At 44.9% G+C, this 19,960-nt stretch overlaps 1 protein-coding gene across 1 annotated transcript in view; it reads right to left on the bottom strand.

The window, feature by feature from the left end:
• Sppl3 (signal peptide peptidase like 3) overlaps positions 1–19,960 on the bottom strand; it is a 106,436-nt gene that overhangs the window by 9,774 nt on the left and 76,702 nt on the right. Inside the window, exons 3-4 of the mRNA XM_076559977.1 lie at positions 19,805–19,893; positions 321–440 (exon numbers count right to left, since the gene is read on the bottom strand). Coding sequence (XP_076416092.1) covers positions 321–440; positions 19,805–19,893 — 209 coding nt within the window. The remainder of the gene's footprint in view (positions 1–320; positions 441–19,804; positions 19,894–19,960) is intronic.

Below are 19,960 nucleotides of genomic sequence, written 5' to 3'. Positions count from 1 at the left end.
AGCAGGCAAAGGGGGAGCCCCCCCCCACCCCGCCCCCGGTGACCCGACCTCTGTTAGTTTTTGCAGAGCTTGAACGCACAATGAAAAGCTGGCAGCTAAGGACTTTGACTAGCTGTCAGTATTTCTGTCTGCAAACGCACTACTGGAGGACGCAGCAGCCGCCACGCCTGCCGAGACCTTTGCGCACCTGCCACAAGTAAGTCTCGGCGTTCGGGGTCACCAGAGCTGCCCACCCTCCTTTCAGATCGCCCTCACAGACAGTGAAGACACATCTCACTGGGCACGGCTTCTTCCCCTCAGCACACTGGAAGCTAACTTACCTGCTGTACATATTGTGAAAACTACTTGAACGGAGTCGAAGAAGAAGAACATCACTAGGAGAGAGACGGACGCTCCAATTGGCAGGAACAGAGCTTGGGTGGAGTCAATGGTTTGGATACCTGGAAACAGGACAACAGGGCACGTGAACCACTGACTTCACAACAGCGACGATGTCCACGTACCACCCCCTTCATAGTGTACTGTACAAACTGAGTCTTACACAGTGAGCTGACATTACCTTTTCCAGGCTTAAAAGAAGAGCTCAGACATTTTAGAATCCATTTACGTTGTTTTCATAGCTTAAGGATTTTTAAGACCTTAACTGGAAAGTAAGAGAGCATCAAGGAAATACCTCAGTATGTGGCCAGAACAGAATTCATCTACCTCAGAGTATAGAAAATACTAAAATGTATTTTTTTTAAAAATATTTATTCATTGCTGGGCGGCTGCAGCGCACACCTTTAATCCCAGCACTTGGGAGGCAGAGGCAGGTGGATCTCTGTGAGTTCAAGGCCAGCCTGGGCTACAGAGTGAGTTCTAGGAAAGGTACCAAAGCTACAGAGAGAAACCCTGTCTTGGGGGTTAAAAAAGTATTTATTATGTATACAGCATGTATGTCTGCAGGCCCGAAGAGGGCACCAGATCTCATTACAGATGGTCATGAGCCACCATGTGGTTGCTGAGACTTGAACTCAGAAACTATGGAAGAGCAGTATATGTTCTTAACCTTTGAGTCATCTTTCCACCCCTGAAATATATTTAATTTTTTTTAAATTTTATGTATATGGAGATTTGCCCATTTGTAGGTCTGTGTACCACAGGTATGCAGTGCCCAGAAGGGCCAGAAGAGGGCGCCAGATCCCACTAGAATTGGAGTTACAGGCAGTTATAAGTGGGCGCTGGAACTCAGGTCCTCTGCAAGAAAAGCCAGTGCTCTACACTGCTGAGCCACCCACCCTTCCAGCTCTTTGAAATTAAAAACTAGAAAGGGCCATCAGTTTCTAGACTTGCCAGGATTTCAATTTTTATCCAAACTGCAGGTCCTATGGCTGTCATCGTTGTCCTTCAGGGAATCTAGCTTCCCACTCAGGCCGGCGGGAACGTGTCCACGCACTTCGTGTAGTAGCGCATGAGATGCAGGGGGCTCTTGGGGTTACTGTGTGACCTGTGAGTTCCAGGCCCAAAGAGACTGTGAGCTTCTTGCTGTTCTTGCTGCTTTCACTACGACAGTGACCAAAAATACTTCCTCTGAGCTGGGCAAGATGGCGCACACCTTTAGTCCCAGCACTCAGGAGGCAGAGGCAGGCGGATCTCTGTGAGTTCGAGGCCAGCCTGGTCTACGGTGTGAGTTCCAAGTAGCTAGGGCTTCACAGTGAGACACTGTCTCGAAAGGAAAATAAAAAACAGTAATTTCCCGGAGCTGGGGAATAGCTCAGTTGGTAACACATTGCTTTTGGAAGCCCAAGCACCTGAGTTTAATTCCCCAAATCCCACGTTAAAGACAAAACAGAACCGGTGCAGTGGTGCCCTCGGGATGCCGGCAATGGGGCAGGGACAAGAGGGGGTCTGCGGCGGGATGTCAGCGACTGCTGAGCCCCATGCCACCTAAGGGAGGTGGACGGCACTGTTGAAGTGACAGCTAAGGTTGTCCTCCAGTTTAATACACAAGCACACATGCTTACATACAGGCATTGAAATTTTGGGGGGATGGAAAGAGGGCTCAGTAGTTTAGAGCACTTGTTGCATTTACAGAGGACCCAAGTTCAGTGCTGAGAACCCACATGGCAGCTCACAAGTCTGTAACTCCAGTTCCAGGGGACTTAATATCATTTGGCTTTCTTGGACATGAGGCATGCTCATGGTATGTGTGTATATATATGTGTGTGTATATACACACACACACACACACACACACACTATAAAATAAAATCCGAACAGAAAACTTCCTGTGGCTAGAGAGATGCTCATTGGTTACAAAGCATACCCAAGCACCTCTGACTCCCCTCCAGGGATCCAACACTCTCCTCCTTCTGGCCTTTGAGGACTCCTGCACTCACATGCACACACCCATGTACAGAAACACTCATCTACACAGGATGAAAAAGAATAAACATCATTTCTCTGTCAGTGGATTGACTGTCATTCTGGTAGGGAGCTGAAGGAAAGACAGCTTCAAACAGCCAATCGGAAAAGGTATTGTGTGTGAAATTTTAAGGCACCAGAATAGATTAATAGAGAAAAAGTCCTGGAATAGAGCAGGATGTAGCTCAGTGGTTTCTTTTTTCTTTTTAAAAATATTTTATTTATTTGTATTTTATGTGCACATTTGTCTGTGTGAGGGTATCAGGTCCCCTAGAACTGGAGTCACAGACAGTTGTGAGCTGCCATGTGGGTGCTGGGAATTGAACCTGGTCCTCTGGAAGAGCAGCCAATGCTCTTAACTGCAGAATCATTTCTCTAGGCCCCCAGTTTTTTCCCCCTTAAGATTGATTGATTATGTATACAGAGTTCTGTCTGCATGTCTGCCTGCCTGCCAGAAGAGGGCACCAGATCTCATTATCGATGGTTGTGAGCCAGGTGGTGGTGGCAAAGGCCTTTAATCCCAGCACTCTGGAGGCAGAGTCAGGCGGATCTCTGTGAGTTCGAGGCCAGCCTGGTCTACACAGTGAGTTCCAGTAAAGGCACAAAGCTACACAGAGAAACCCTGTCTGGAAAAACCAAAACAGCAACAACAAAAAGGCTGGAGAGGTGGCTCAGAGGTCAAGAGCACTGACTGACTGCTCTTCCAGAGGTCCTGAGTTCAATTCCCAGCAACCACATGGTGGTTCACAACCATCTGTAATGAGATATGGCGCCCTCTTCTGGCCTGAAGACAGAACACTATACATAATAAATAAATAAATCTTAAAAAAAAAAAAAACAGATGGTTGTGAGCCACCATGTGGGCGCTGGAATTGAACTCAGGACCCCTGGAAGAGCAGCCAGTGCTCTTAACCTCTGAGCCATCTCTCTAGGCCAACTCAGTGTTCTTAATTCTTCGTTGTCCATTGAAATCACATAAAGAGATTGTCACTATTTAGAATTACAGTTATTTATTTACTTACTTTTTTTTTTTTTTAAAAAAAAAGATTTATTTATTTCTATTATGTATACAGTGTTCTGTCTGCATGTATGCCTGCAGGCCAGAAGAGGGCACCAGATCTCATTACAGATGGTTGTGAGCCACCATGTGGTTGCTGGGAATTGAACTCAGGACCTCTGGAAGAACAACCAGTGCTCTTCACCTCTGAGCCATCTCTCCAGCCCTTCCTTACTATTTTTGTGTTTATGTGTGGGTGTGCCATAGCCTGACCTCCGGTGGCTCATCAGGCTTGGCAGCAAGTGTCCTGCTGAGCCACCCTGCTGGCTCTGACGAGATTTTTTTTTTAACATTACACTTCTTAGATAATCGCAATTAAATTTCTAGGGGTTAGCTCTATCTAAAAATCTACACAGAGAAGTTCACTCTGTGCCCAGAGTTGAGAACTATGAGCACAGAACTCGACAGAGAAGGGCAGACAAAAGCTGACGATCAGTGAAGGGAAAGGAGACGCCCGCTGTGTCTTGTATGCCATCCACATAACTGTCCTGCTGAGGTGTCATGAAAACTGTCACACGGTTTATTACTCTGGACGATTTGAAGGGAGACTGTGTTAAGGCCGCAGTGAGACGCACAGCTGGGATGAGACTCGGGTGTCAAGGCTGAGATGACCAGTCGCCACTGAACACCACCATCAGGCTGGGGACAGTCTCTGAGGTCAAGAGCACACAGAACCCCTACCACACAGCTTACAACTGCATCATCGATGTGTAGCTCCAGGGGATCGGACGCCCTCTTTTGGCCTCTACAACTACCTGCACTCATGTGCCCATGCCCTCCCATACACACATGCACATCATTTTAACTAAATCTTACACACACGCACACGCACACGCACACGCCAATCTGCTCTCAAAACCATGGGGGCTGGTCAGAGAGCTCACTGTTGGGCAGACACCTGTGCCAAGCCTGATGTCCTGCATTCCATCCATAGGACCTGCATGATGAAGAACAGAGACTCTTGTATCTTGCCCCCACCCTCAGCAAAAAGAAAGTAATACATTTTTGAAAGAACAAACAGAAACGGGCAGTGGCAAAAGCCTATAATCTCAATACCCGAGGAATGTGGGCAGGAGGATTATGGGTCAAGGACATCTTGTCTTAAAATAAAAATGACAAACAAAAAAGTCTGGTCTTAAGAATTTAAATTGGCCTATCCCAAGAGTTATCAGAGTTTTAGGGGAAATAAAACATTAAATATTTCTTCAAAACAATATTGCTTCTTACTGGTTAGGTGACAGTCAAGTATTTCTCTTGGGAAAAATGACCAAGGTGTGGTGACAAACAGATGTGACCCAGGAAATGGTCTGCTTTGAGCATGCCACATGGGTCCTGAGTGTGCACTTACGAGACAAAGCTCTGTGACACCATTTCCCCTAAGCAATTTTGAACACAGGGACTCTTCTGTAGTTCAAAGAGCTGAAGAAAAGTACAGAAGCAATCGTCTTGAACATAAATGACTCTGCTATTAGATAACAAACCTACCCCCTTTTTAAGTCCTGTAACACGAATTCCTAAGCGGTCTTTTAATAAAAACCTGGAGCCAGACATTGAGGTGAATGCTGGAAGATCAGAGAGACAAAGGATCAAGCCACGTCTTACCCTCCAGGACTCCTCAGCCTGAAAAGCCTTCAGTTCCTGTCTCCTCACCCTTATACACCTTCCTCCACCCAGCCATCGCTTCCTTCCTAGTGCTGGGATTAAAGGTGCGTGCCAGCACTGCTTGGCCTCTATGTTTAATCTAGTGGCTTGTTCTGTCCTCTGATCTTCAGGCAAATTTTATTAGGGAACACAGTATATCACCACAAAGTCCACAGACCTAAACCATGTCCACATTCTCTACTCTTCTGTAAAACAAAGCATGCTACAATCTACAGATAAACACAATCAGTTCATCTCTGAGTGTGGTGCCTGGCTATGACCCCAGTGAGTTGAGGCAAGTGTAGCAGATCAAGATTATACTTGGCTATCTAGTGACTGTGAGGTCATCCTGACCCACACAAAAGCCTGTCCCTCGAAACCACAATATGAACACAAAAATTCAGATGCTTGTTAGAGGGCTGGAGAGATGGCTCAGGTTAAGAGCACCGCCTGCTCCTTCAGAGGTCCTGAGTTGAATTCCCAGCAACCACATGGTGGCTCACAACCATCTATAATGAGATCTGGTGCCCTCTTCTGGCTTGCAGGCATACATGCTGGCAGAACACTACATACATAATAAATAAATTAAAAAAAAAAAAAAGATGCTTGTTAGAAAGAAGATCACATTAGTAAGCCTGTAAGATGTATTTCTAGTAAATCTAAGTTTTATCTGGCATGTTAACTAAAAACAAATGAGCATAAGAACAAAGAAGATGCTAGAATGCACTGGACTTCTCTTCTGAACCACCAAGTTTAAACCAAGAGAAGACGTCACTGGGCAAGGGGAGTCCTTTCAGTCGCTGCCACTAGACTTCCTGGGCACCAGAGAGAGCGGTTCTATAGGGGAAGGGATAGTCAGTAATTTAAATGCAAAATAAATAGAGCAAGACATTAACATAGCAACCGTAATCACAAGGCTTACACAGGTCCAACTGCATTATCTTTAGAACTAAAGCCAATCTAATACAAAGGCATGATTATGGAATTAAAAATAAATACAGTTTTTTATTTTTTGGAACCCAGTCTTATGTAGCCCAGGCTGGCCTCCAATTCATGATAATGACCCTGAACTCCTAACTCCCTGCCTTCACCTCTCAAGTAAGCCACCATGCCCAGCTCACACCATTCTTAGTGCACCCAGCCACAGGTAAAACACACACCTGGTCATGGAACAGACAGTGAGAGTACCAGTGAGAAATGATAGCTGTTACACCGCTGACTTTGTGTCTTTTGATTAACTATTTATCAATAACTATCATAGACTACGCAACAGGAGGGATTAGGAGAAATCTCTAGTTTTTATGGGCTTTACAGTCAAAACGGGGCGATTAAAGATGTGTATTCTTTATTAACAAGAGGATTCCAAGTGTATATCCACCATTTCCATAGTTCAGTACTTCAAGGTGTCTGGTGCCGGGAGCAGAGAAAGCCCCAAATGGATGTATGCTGTTGACATGAGTTGGCCGTGTCAAGGACCCCAATGCTTCAAACCCATGGGAAAATGGCAACTTCCTGCTGAGGCTCAGAGAAATGGCAAAGCCTTCTTTGGGAGTCCATGGGGGAGGTAGTGTTCTCTGGGGGATATTTAGGGTATGAAGGCGGCTCTCCAACCCACTCCAACTGAGCTTAGTTAAACCTGCCTCCCTGATCCCGCTGTAGAACTTAAGTCCGCCTCTCGTTCAACTCTACGGAATAAACTCACAAGCTTCAGGGCTGCAGTTTCTCCAACATGGAACTCAGTCTACCCTATCCCAGATTTTCCTTCTGTGAGTCTGTCTTTGCTTCCTTCCTTCACCAGCCATCAGATCTGTCCCTGGAGGCCATGCAAGAACTGAAGTCAGGCAATGGAATTCATGTGGGTTTTTAAAAGTCTTGCTCCTAACTGGATGAAGGACGATGGGGCTGGACACTGTGACAACACCTATAATCCCAATACCGGGAGCACAAAGGCAGGTGGATCTCTAGGAGTCTGAGGCCAGACTGGTCTATATAGCGAGTTCCAGGCCAGCCAACGCTACACAGTGAAACTAATAGAGCACAGACGGATGGACTGGTGTGTATGACAGAGATCTCTCCACGCCTCTCACAGCAGACACAGGGAGTCAGAGATGATCTGGATGGAAGCCCCTCCTCTTTCTGCCTCATCATTTTATGTATGCATGAATTCTGACTTTGTTTTGTTTTCCGAGAAACAGCTTCTGTGTAACAGTGCTGGCTGTCCTCCAACTCAGCGATCCTCCTGCCTCTGCCTCCCAGGTGCTGGGATTCAAGGTGTGCGCCGCCACCACCACCAAGCTTTGACTTTATTAAATTTTTTAAAATTTATTTTACATACTAACCAGTTTCCTCTACCTCTTCTTCTTTTCCCTTCCCCCCACCTCCTTTCTACACAACGCCCCCCACCTGCTCCCCAGAAAGGATAAGGCCTCCCATGGGAGTCAGCAAATAAAGCTGCTATGAACATAGTTGAGCAAGTGTCCTTGTGGTCTATGAAGCATCCTTTGGGTATGTGCCCAAGAGCAGTATTGCTCGGTCTTGAGGTAGACTGATTCCCATTGTTCTGAGAAATAGCCATACTGATTTCCAAAGGGGCTGTACAAGTTTGCACTCCCACCAACAGAGGAGGAATGTTCCCCTTGCTCCAAATCCTCTCCAACATAAGCTGTCATCAGTGTTTTTGATCTTAGCCATTCTGACAGGTGTAAGATGGTATCTCAGTCATTTTGGTTTTCATTTCCCTGATGTCTAAGGATATTGAGCAATCCCTTAAATGTCTTTCAGCCATTTGAGATTCTTTTGCCGAGAATTCTGTACCCTTTTAAATTGGATTATTTGGTATTTTGATGTCTAGTTTCTTGAGTTCTTTATATATTTTGGAGATCAGCCCTCTGTGAGATATGGGGTTGAAGATCTTTTTCCATTCTGTAGCTGCCTTTTTGTCTTTTTATTGTGTCCTTTGCCTTACAGAAGCTTCTCAGTTTCAGAAGGTCCCATTTATTAACTGTAGATCTTAAGTGTCTGTGCTACTGGTGTATTCCTGTATTCAGGAAGTGGTCTCCTGTGCCAATGCATTCAAGGCTATTTCCCACTTTCTCTTCTTTCAGGTTCATTGTAACTGGATTTATGTTGAGGTCTTTGATCCACTTGGACTTGAGTTTTGTGCATGGCAATACATATGGATCTATTTGCATTATTCTACATGTCGACATCCAGGTATGCCAGCACCATTTGTTGAATATGCTTTCTTGTTTCCATTGTACAATTTTAGCTTGTCAAAAATCAAGTGTTCATAGGTGTGTGGATTTATGTCAGGGTCTTTGATTCAATTCCAATGTTCCACGTGTCTGTTTCTATGCCAATATCAAGCTTTTTTTTTTTTTCCTTTCAACATTCAAGGTCTTTATTTAACTGTAACAGCAATGGTTGGTGGGAATTTTTCCCTAGTTCCAAACACCTGCTAGCTTGGAAGAACATAAGAAAACAAACAAAAGACAGTCTGTGGCCATGGACTCCCACAGACTGTCTTAGGGTTGCATGGACCCTCCCACTAACCATTGCTGACAGTGAATGAAGGGAGGGGAGGGAGGGGAGAGCACACCAGGGGGTCAAAGTGAAGGACCAAGGAAAGACTCCATCCCACATGGTTAAGACTGCAGCAGGGAACAGGATCGGGTCTATCAGCAAGCACAGATTCCGAAAATGGACAACTGGAATCGGAGTCCTTGGGGCTCTTCAAGTTGCATTCTTTAAGGCTTACTGGAGCTGGCCCAGGTGCCATGAAGTGGGGCAAAGGCTTGGCGTGAGCCAGTGTGGTCTCGCTGGCCCTTACCTCCTGCTGGTGTCCCCACAGTCTTGCCCTCCAGTCAGAACCCCCAGGCCTGGGCTGGGCAGTTCTTAAGACTGAAATGGAAAGAAAGGGGGTATAGAGGCAAAAATGGGCATTCTGTGCTGGATTCATGGAATTCTCTAAGTTTGCAATGCCCTGGATTTCGGTGTGAAGCCCTGGCAGGAGATCCTTTGGCAACATCTGCACAGCCAAGTGTCTAGTAAGCATTCAGCCTCTGTCACCCTCCACCGCCGAAAGGTCAGCCGGAGTTCCTATCGGCTGGGAACTCGTTCAGCTCAGTAGTCTTTTCTACTGGGCACACAGGATGGCCACTAGGGCTGAAGGAAGAACTGAGCAGAGACCACAGACCACCCCAAGACTTTGAAAGTTAAGCTCTGCCAATAAGCAGCAGCTTCCAGGACCTCAAGCTGTTTTTATTACTATAGCTCTATAGTAGAGCTTGAGGTCAGGGATGGTGATGCCTCCAGAAGTTGCTTTATTGTACACAGGATGTTTTGGCTATACTGGGTTTTTTGTTTTTCCACATGAAGTTGAGCATTGTTCTTATGAGGTCTATGAAGAATTGTGTTGGGATTTTGATGGGGATTGCATTGAATCTGTCGATTCAATTTTGTTTTTGTTAAGATGGCCATTTTTACCAAGTTGGTCCTACCTATCTGTGCACATGGGAGAACTTTCCCTTTTCTGATATCTTCTTCAATTTCTTTCTTCAAGGACTTAAAGTTCTTGTCATTACAGGTCTTTCACTTGTTTGGTTAGAGTTACCCCAAGATATTTTATGTTATTTGTGGCTATTGTAAAAGGTGATATTTTTCTGATTTCTTTCTTGGCCCATTTATCATTTGTTTATAGGAGAGATACTGATTTTTTCTTTTCTTTCTTTCTTTTTTTTTTTAGTTAATCTTAAATCCTGGCACATTACTGAAGGAGTTTATCAGCTGTAGGAGTTCCCTGGTAGAATTTTTGGGGTCACTTATGCATACTATCATATCATCTGCAAATAGTGAAAGTTTGACTTCTTCCTTTCCAATTTATATCCCCTTGATCTCCTTTTGTCTTATTGCTCTAGCTAGAACTTCAAGTACTATGTTGAATAAGTGTGGGGAGAGTGGACAGCCTTGTCTTGTTCCCGATTTTAGTGGAATCGCTTTGAGTTTCTCTCCATTTAATTTGATGGTGACCGTTGGCTTGATATATATTGCCTTTATTATGATTAGGTATGCTCCTTGTACCCCTGATCTCTCCAAGACGTTTACATGAAGGGGTGTTAGATTTTGTCAAAGGCTTTTTCAGCATCTAATGAGATGATCATGTGATTTTTTTGGTTTATTATATGGTGGATTACACTGACAGATTTTCGTATGTTGAATCACTTCTGCATCTCTGGGATGAAGACTACTTGATCATGGTGGACGATTTTTTTTTTTTATAATGTGTTCTTGGATTTGGTTTGCCAATATTTTATTGAGTATTTTTGCATCAATGTTCATGAGGGAGATGAGTCTGTAATTCTCCTTTTTTTTTGTTGCATCTTTATGTGGTTTGGTTATCAGGGTAACTGTAGCCTCGTATAAAGGTTTCACAATGTTCCTTCTGTTTCTATTATTTGGAACAATTTAAAGAGTATTGGTATTTGCTCTTCTTTGAAATTCTGGTAGAATTCTGTACTGAAACCATCTGGCCCTGAGCTGTTTTTGGTGGGAGACTTTTAATGACTGCTTCTATTTCCTTAGGGAGGGTTTATAAGTCTATTTAAATTGTTTATCTAGTCTTGATTTAATTTTGGTATGTGGTACCAGTCCAGAAAATTGTCCATTTCTTTTAGATTTTCTGATTTTGTGGAGTACAGGTTTTTGAAGTATGAACTACTGATTCTCTGGATTTCCTTGTTGTCTTATATCCCCCTTTTCACTTCTGGTTTTGTTAATTTGGATGCTCTCTGTGCCTTTGGCTAGTTTAGATAAGGGCTTGTTATCTTGTTGATTTTCTCAAAGAACCAGCTTTTTGTTTCACTGATTGCTCTCTTTATTTCTATTTCATTGATTTCAGCCTTCAGTTTTGATTATTTCTTGTCCTCTATTCCTCCTGGGTGACTTTGCTTCTTATGGTCTAGAGCTTTCAGGTGTGCTGTTAAGTCACTGGTGTGACATTTCTCCAACTTCTTTATGTGGGCAGTTAGTGCTATGAATTTTCCTCTTAGCACTGCTTTCATAGTGTCCCATAAGTTTGGGTGTGTTGTGCATTCATTTTCAATGAATTCTAGCAAGTCTTTACTTTCTTTATTTCTTCTTTGACACAGTGGTGATTCAGTTGAGCATTTTTCAGTTTCCATGAGTTTGTAGGCTTTCTGTAATTTGTGTTGTTGTTGACGTCTAACTTTAAGCCATGGTGATCTGATAAGACACAGTGAGTTAATATTTTTCTTTTTTCTTTTTTTTTTCTTTTACAAGCAAGCTCATTTATTAAACAAAGGGCCGAAGTATTTATGTGTGGGCTGTTTGGTGGGATTTGCTTCTATGGCTATTGTGGCATTTCTTGATTTAGCCCTGGGCCTTATGTCAGCAGTTGTTTTTTTGGGTTTTTTGAGACAGGGTTTCTCTGTGTAGTTTTGGTGCCTGTCCTGAATCTCACTCTGTAGACCAGGCTGGCCTCGAACTCCGAGATCCACCTGCCTCTGCCTCCCGAGTGCTGGGATTAAAGGTGTGTGCCATGGCCACCAGGCTTAACTTTTTTTTTTTTTTTTTTTTTAAATCTGTTGAGATTTGCTTTGTTACCGAGTATGTGGTCAATTTTAGAGAAGGTTCCATGAGATGCTGAGAAGATGGTATAGTCTCTTATGTTTGGGTGAAATGCTCTATAGATGTCTGTTAAGTCCATTTGAGTTATAACATCTGTTAGCTCCCTTATTTCTCTGATAAGTTTCTGTCTGGCAGACCTGTCCAGTGGTGAGAGTGGGGTGTTGAAGTCTCCCACTATTAGTGTGTGGGGTATGATGTGTGATTTAAGCTTTAGTAATGTTTCTTTTACAAATGTGGCATAAACGGGGTATAAATGTTCAGAATTGAGATTTCATTTTGATGGCTTTTTCCTGTGATGAATATGAAATGTCTTTCTCCATCTCTTGTGATTAATTTTAGTTTGAATTCTATTTTGTTAGAGATTAGGATACCTACACCAGCTTGTTTCTTAGGTCCATTTGATTGGAAAATCTTTTCCCAACCCTTTACTGAGGTAATGTCTCTTTGAAGATGTGTTTCTTATATGCAGCAGAAGGATGGATCCTGCTTCCGTACCCATTCTGTTAGCCTGTGTCTTTTTATAGGCGAATTGAGTCCACTGATATTAAGAGAGATTAATGACCAGTGATTGTTAATTCCTGTTATTTTTTGATGGTAGTGTGTGTGTGTTTCCCTTCTTTGGGATTTGCTGGTGTGAGATTATCTACTGCCTGTGTTTTTGTGGGTGCAGCTAATTTTCTTGGGTTGGGTTAGAGTTTTCCTTCTAGTACTTTCTGTAGGGCTGGACTTGTGTATAGGTATTGTTTAAATCTGACTTTTTTTTTTTTTTTTAAAGACAAGGTCTTACTATAATGAGCCCGGGAAAACTTTGAGCTGGTCACTCCTCAGCTAGTCAAGTGCTGGAATTACAGGCACAAGTCTCCAGGCTTTCTCTGTATGTTTCTTACCTAGTCAGGAACCCCTTAGATATTAATGTTTATTGTGACTGGTTTTGAACTTTATTTTATTTTATTTTTTTATAATTTGCATTGGGGCCTGTAGAGATGGCTCAGCGGTTTAGAGCACTGGCCACTCTTCTAGAGGACTGTGGTTCAATTCCCAGCACCGACATGGCAGCTCATAACTGTCTATAACTCCAGTTCCAGGGGATCCAACACCCTCATGCCAATGCACATAAAATAAAGTTAAAATAAAACAAAAACAAAACAAAACAAAAAGCAAAAAAGTTGTACATTGGTGTGAGGGTGTCAGGTCTCCTGGAACTGGAGTCATAGACAGTTGTGAGCTTCCATGTGAGTGCTGGGAATTGAATCTGGGTCCTCTGGAAGAGCAGCCAGTGCTCTTAACCACTGAGCCATCTTTCTTGGCCCCCTGGGTTTGAACTTTTCACACATAATGTGTGTCTGGCTTCTTTCATGAAACACTATTTAATTTTTTTTCCTTTTATTTTATTTTACAGTACCATTCAGTTCTACATATCAGCCATGGGTTCCCCTGTTCTCCCCCTTCCCACCCTCTCCCCTTACTCCCAGACCACCCCCCATTCCCACCTCCTCCAGATCAAGGCCACCCCCGAGGACTGAGATCAACCTGGTAGACTCAGTCCAGGCAGGTCCAGTTCCCTCCTCCCAGACTGAGCCAAGCGACCCTGCATAAGCCCCAGGTTTCAAACAGCCAACTCATGCAATGAGCACAGGACTTGGTCCCACTGCCTAGTTGCCTCCCAAACAGATCAAGCCAATCAACTGTCTCACCTATTCAGAGGGCCTGATCCAGCTGGGGGCCCCTCAGCCTTTGGTTCATAGTTCATGTGTTGCCATTCGTTTGGCTATTTTTTTTCAATAATTGAGTAAAACCGAAATTTATTATAAGCCACAGTCGTCCTAGGGACCTCCATGCTATATATATAGCCTCCATGGTTCTATGGGTTGTGGTCTGATTGTTCTTTATTTTATATCTAGAATCCACTTATGAGTGAGTACATACCATGACTATCTTTCTGGGTTTGGGTTACCTCACTCAGGATAATTTTTTTCTAGTTCCATCCATTTGCCTGCAAATTTCATGCTTTCATTGTTTTTCTCTGCTGAGTAGTACTCCATTGTGTATATGTACCACATTTTTTCCATCCATTCTTCCGTTGATGGGCATCTAGGTTGTTTCCAGGTTCTGGCTATTACAAATAGTGCTGCTATGAACATAGCTGAGCATGTGTCTTTATGGTATGAATCAGCATTCCTTGGGTATATGCCCAAGAGTGGGATGGCTGGGTCTGAGGTAGTTCGATTCCTAATTTTCTGAGAAACCGCCATACTGATTTCCACAGTGGATGTACAAGCTTACATTCCCACCAGCAGTGGAGGAGTGATGAAACACTATTTTATAAGAATATCCTATTCTATTCTATGACTTCACTGTACGAATTATACTAAAATTCATCCATTCTATAGCTGACACTAACGGCGTTTTCTTCTAAATTTTTGGCTATTACAAATAAGTCTACTTTGTGCTTCTTTTTGAAATGTTTTGTGTGTGTATGGGTCTTCTGCCTACACTGTCTATCCAACACATGCACACAGTGTTCTCAAATGTCAGCAGAGGGCATCAGATCCTCTAGAGCTAGAGTTACAGATGGTTGGGAGCCACCACGTGAGTGCTGGGAACCTAACCTGGACCCTCTGGTGGAACAGCTGGTGTTCTTAACCACTGAGCCATCTCTGCAATCCATTAGTATCATTATTACTATTATTTTGAGAGAGACTATCACTCTGTAGCCCAGGCTAGCCTGGAAGCTGCTCTATAGTCCAGGCTGGGCTCAAAGTTGCAATTTTTCTTTCTTGGTTTCCCCGAACTGAGATTGCAGCTACCTTTGTGTTACGGTGATGTTTCTCCCCATTCCATCCCTCTGACCTCAACCATGGCAACAGTACCAGCTCCTGTGCTCTGCAAGGAGAATTCATGTCTGGGCACTAAGAGCAGCCAAGGGTTTGGCAGACAATAAGGAAACACAAAGTACACCATTCAGAGTGAGGTGGTCATAGGAAGGCTGCCTCTAGGACCTGGACCTCCAAGTCTCGTCTGCGGTTCCTCTTTCTCTTCTTACCTACTCCTGGGGTGCTTGGCTGTGCCCCTTCCTCCAAGAGGCAGAGGCTTTCTAAAAGCTGTCCTTACCCACACTGCGGTCGACCACACACAGATGCACCAGACACAGCAGAGTTCTGACGCTCACTAGGGAAGGGCAAGAGGCCACATGCTCCTTGGAGGGGCGGGGTCCGCTCTGTTGTTTCCCAGACCCATGTCACTTCTTTCATCGGGCTAGTCTGGCCGTCTCAGAGCACAGGTGCGAGCCCTTCCTCGGGGTTCCTGCTCACCCGGCAACCCTGGTACTTGCACATTCTCCTCTCCAGCCTCCCCTACATGTGCCTGTGACTACTGGCCTGAGGGTGGCCGACCTTTCCCCTCAGTGTGCACGGGAGTTGCCACTGTGCACTCTCCCCTGGTGTGGCCAGGGCTTCATCGCGAGCTGTCCTGGTGGCTGTGCAGTGAGTCTCAGACAGTTTACAGTTTGCTTTCCTATTTCTAATGCACTGAGTGCTACACTTTCAAGGAGGGCTCTCCTACCCTTGAGCTAACATGTAGAGCATTTCCATAATCTGAAGTGGTAACTCCTGATCTTTGGCAGGTATCCTGGGAACCCCAGGAGGAAACAGTTACCATGATCTGTTTTGATGTTTTGATGCAGGTCATGTGGCTGATCTAACCCATTATCATTGAGTACTTCCAGCTCCTTCAACAGTCAGGGACAGAGCACTAATTCCTGACAGCCAAGGCAAGTAACCTAGAACCCCTTATTCTGCCTTCCACTCAGCGGTGGCCTGTGACCTGCACTCCCACTCAGGACGGTGGCCTGTGACCGTGACCTGCACTCCCACTCAGGACGGTGGCCTGTGACCGTGACCTGCACTCCCACTCAGGACGGTGGCCTGTGACCTGCATTCCCACTCAGGACGGTGGCCTGTGACCGGCACTCCTTTCTTGTTTGCTTGCTCCAACTCCCTTGAGCCCTGGGTACCTTTCCCCTTTGAGGTCTCAGATCCTCTTGACTTAGCACCTTCCTCTTGAGAGCGCCCCTCAACTCTCCTTCATGCGTCACTGAGGACCCCGGTAGCGTTAGCGCCCACACAGCTGCCTGCACTCCCTTTCAGCTTTCTGGACACTAATTCTATGATTTTTGAAAATGTGACCTGTTTTCCATACTGTCCTTTCAACCTAGAATGATGGAATACTCCACAGCTGATTTTTTCTAGAACCACTTTCTCTTTCTTAATATTTTCCCACATTCTATCACAGAGAACTGCACTATTATCGTAATCTGCTTGGAGTCTGGGTCTCAGCGTGTGCTGTGGAGGTGTATGACTTCTCCTTTGACCCCGATGAATAACAAGAAATCAATACTGACATTAGCAGGTACTTCCTTCCGCTCTATGTTGACTGAGATTTTACTGAGACATACTCCATCTTTCCCTTAGATTTTATGATACAGTGTACCAGAGATTAGAATCTGTCTTTTTTTTTTAAAGATTTGTTTATTATGTACACAGTGTTCTGTTTGTATGTATGTCTGCACATCAGAAGAGGGCACCAGATCTCATTACGGATGGTTGTGAGCCACCATGTGGTTGCTGGGAATTGAACTCAGGACCTCTGGAAGAGCAGTCAGTGCTCTTAACCTCTGAGCCATCTCTCCAGCCCCTAGAATCTGTCTTAATTAAACCATTTGTAGACTTTAGAAATAAAGTTACAAGACAGGTCGTGGTGGCAAACACCTTTAGTCCTAGCACTGGGGAGCCAGAGGCAGGCGGATCTCCGAGTTCAAGGCCAGCCTGGGCTACAGAGAGAGTTCTAGGACACAGCAAGTTCAGTTACACAGAGAAACCCTGTCTCGAAAAACCAAAACAAAAAGAAAAAATAAAGTTACAGGGAATAAGTGATTTGGCTTGAAGTACTAACAGAAGATAACCGTTATGTAATACATCAGTCTGAAAATCAGATTCCACACTGCATTTAGTGTGGTTTCTAGGAAATTATTGGTCCAGACTTTATTTCACAAGAAGATTTTATCACCTTGTGAAGAGACATCTTTTTCTTTCAAGGTAGAGTCTATGTAGCCCTTTGGCCTGAAACTCACTATGTCGACCAGGCTGGCCTCAAACTCACAGAGATCCACCTGCTTCTGTTTCTCAAGGACTGAAATTAAAGGTTACCTCAGGCTGCTCAAGATTCATTTTTTTTTTTTTTTTTTTAAAAAAAAAAAAAAAACAGGGTTTGTCTGTGTAGCCCTAGCTGTCTTAGAACTCACTCTGTAGACCAGGCTTGTTTCAAACTTACAGAGATCCGCCTGCCTCTGGCTCTGGAGTGCTAGGATTAAAGGAGTGTGCCACCCCCTGCACCATCACCAACGCCGGGCTAAGACTCATCCTGCTGAAGTGACTCTTACTGTCCCGGTCACGTTCGCGTTCACTCTGCGGTCAACCCTGACCAAGTGCGGTCTGGTCATGGAGCGTGAAGGAACTAAATAAAAAGAGAGACGGCACTTGGGGTCTCTTTCCACTCACCACAGTCTAAAAACTGTTTCTAAGAGGCAGGCCTCATTAGCAGGCGGTGACAACCTGGTCTATGTGTCATGCCCCCTTTCTCATTCGGTCTGAAACCACACACTCTCTTCTCCTGGAAGGCCCGTTCTCTGTCAGCGTCAGACCTATCCCTCTCCAGAGAAAAGGCCGTAGTGACCCACCACTGTACTCAGCTTTCTTTGTACTCTTCCCAGGTAGTGAAATGACTTGGCCTCCAGAACTTTTATTCCTGTCTCTTTCTGAGGTGCTGGGTGCAGTTCACACCCTCACACCTAAACAACCAGGAGGGACCAACTCTGGTGCAGTTCACACCCTCACACCTAAACAACCAGGAGGGACCAGCTCTGGTGCAGTTCACACCCTCACACCTAAACAACCAGGAGGGACCAGCTCTGGTACAGTTCACACCCTCACACCTAAACAACCAGGAAGGACCAGCTCTGGTACAGTTCACACCCTCACACCTAAACAACCAGGAGGGACCAGCTCTGGTGCAGTTCACACCCTCACACCTAAACAACCAGGAGGGACCAACTCTGGTACAGTTCACACCCTCACACCTAAACAACCAGGAAGGACCAGCTCTGGTACAGTTCACACCCTCACACCTAAACAACCAGGAGGGACCAGCTCTGGTGCAGTTCACACCCTCACACCTAAACAACCAGGAGGGACCAACTCTGGTACAGTTCACACCCTCACACCTAAACAACCAGGAGGGACCAGCTCTGGTGCAGTTCACACCCTCACACCTAAACAACCAGGAAGGACCAGCTCTGGTGCAGTTCACACCCTCACACCTAAACAACCAGGAGGGACCAACTCTGGTACAGTTCACACCCTCACACCTAAACAACCAGGAAGGACCAACTCTGGTACAGTTCACACCCTCACACCTAAACAACCAGGAGGGACCAGCTCTGGTGCAGTTCACACCCTCACACCTAAACAACCAGGAAGGACCAGCTCTGGTGCAGTTCACACCCTCACACCTAAACAACCAGGAGGGACCAACTCTGGTACAGTTCACACCCTCACACCTAAACAACCAGGAAGGACCAGCTCTGGTGCAGTTCACACCCTCACACCTAAACAACCAGGAGGGACCAGCTCTGGTGCAGTTCACACCCTCACACCTAAACAACCTGGAGGGACCAGCTCTGGTGCTTTCATATGTAACAAAACATGAGTCAAGGGAAAGCACTCAGTATAGATGTTATTATCCGAAAGCCTTCTTTGTTTCTGTGGTATGGGAATCACCTCTCACACACATCTCATACATGTAGTGACCAAGTCTACTGCATGGATCAACCCAGACCCCGTCTTTTCCTACTTCTCATCTCTTTCCATAACAAGCACTGCATTTTCTGTGACTCTATTGAGGTAGAATTCACACATCATAAAAACTAACCCATTTTAGTCATAAAATTTCAATGCATTTTTTGGTAAACTTATGATCTCTGAAATCACTATACTGTAGCTTTTGTGTTTTCTTTTTTGTTTAAATCAGCCCAGTAAGATCCCACTGCTTGCAGTTAATCTTCCTACTTTCCCCAGCCCCCGGCAACCACTCACCCACTTTCTGTCCAGACACATCTGCAGTTTGGGGGATTTCACAGAAAGGACTCATTCAGGCTGCAACTGCGCCTGGCTTCCTTTCCTTAGCACAGTACACGCTTCATCTGTATTGTAGCATGTACCAGAATATGGTGTATGTATACAGTAGACATGTTTGTATGGGAAGTGCATGTACACATGTGTGCATGTCAGAAGTTAGTTCTGGGTTTAAAAAAGTTTCCAACTTATTTTTTGAGGCAAGGTCTTACTCCAGTTGGAGCTAACAGATTAGGCCAGGCTCCCTGGCCAGCAAACCGCAGAAATGTTTTCGTTCCTGGGCCCCGCACTGGGGTTACAGGAACATGCCATTCTGCCGAGATGATCACATGGGTGCTGGGATCGGAACTCGGGACCCCAGAAGTGCAGGGTACACACTTTACTGACTAGGCCACCTCCTTGCACCCTCAGTCCTCCATTATGAAATAGGAAATAATATTCCACTGTATAATGACAATTTGTTTACAAACTCATCGCTATCTAAAAAAAAAGAATGTGTATTCTTTTAAGATTTTCGAAATCAGGAGACACCCCTGATGCTCAGTTTTCCAAGTACTTGGCTGCTCCCTCTTAGAGTCTCTGAGTGAAACTGCCATCAGAACAAAGTTCCCAACCTCCCCGAAGCGCCCACAAAGTTACAACAGGTGCACACCCACCCCCACGGATCTTTAAGGAACCACCTTAGTAGTGAGCATTAGGCTCAAGCTTCTTGTACTCAAGCAGTAGTGGGTTCCGATTTACAACATAAAGATTCAGCAGACGACAGAGTACAGCCTGGATCTTTTTGAATGATTAACTGGAGGGACGGGGAGGTCAGCTGAGGAGAGCACATGTGGGTGAGGATGGGGGTGACTGACATGACACGTCTTACTATTATTGGTGCTGTTGCCATTGAAAGACGCAGAGGAGCTGTTACTGTCTTTCTCCTTATCTTGGTTTTCAAAGTCCATATTAAGAGACCTGTGGGGAAAATTGAACAGGTTAGATTTCAGTTTTGCTTAAGAAAGAAATCAACAAGGCCAGTCAT

Source organism: Peromyscus maniculatus, chromosome 23 (genome assembly GCF_049852395.1).
Source record: "Peromyscus maniculatus bairdii isolate BWxNUB_F1_BW_parent chromosome 23, HU_Pman_BW_mat_3.1, whole genome shotgun sequence".
NCBI classification, from domain to species: domain Eukaryota; kingdom Metazoa; phylum Chordata; class Mammalia; order Rodentia; family Cricetidae; genus Peromyscus; species Peromyscus maniculatus.
The sequence above is the reverse complement of the archived record's forward strand: the minus strand, read 5'-3'. Positions and strand labels throughout refer to the sequence as shown.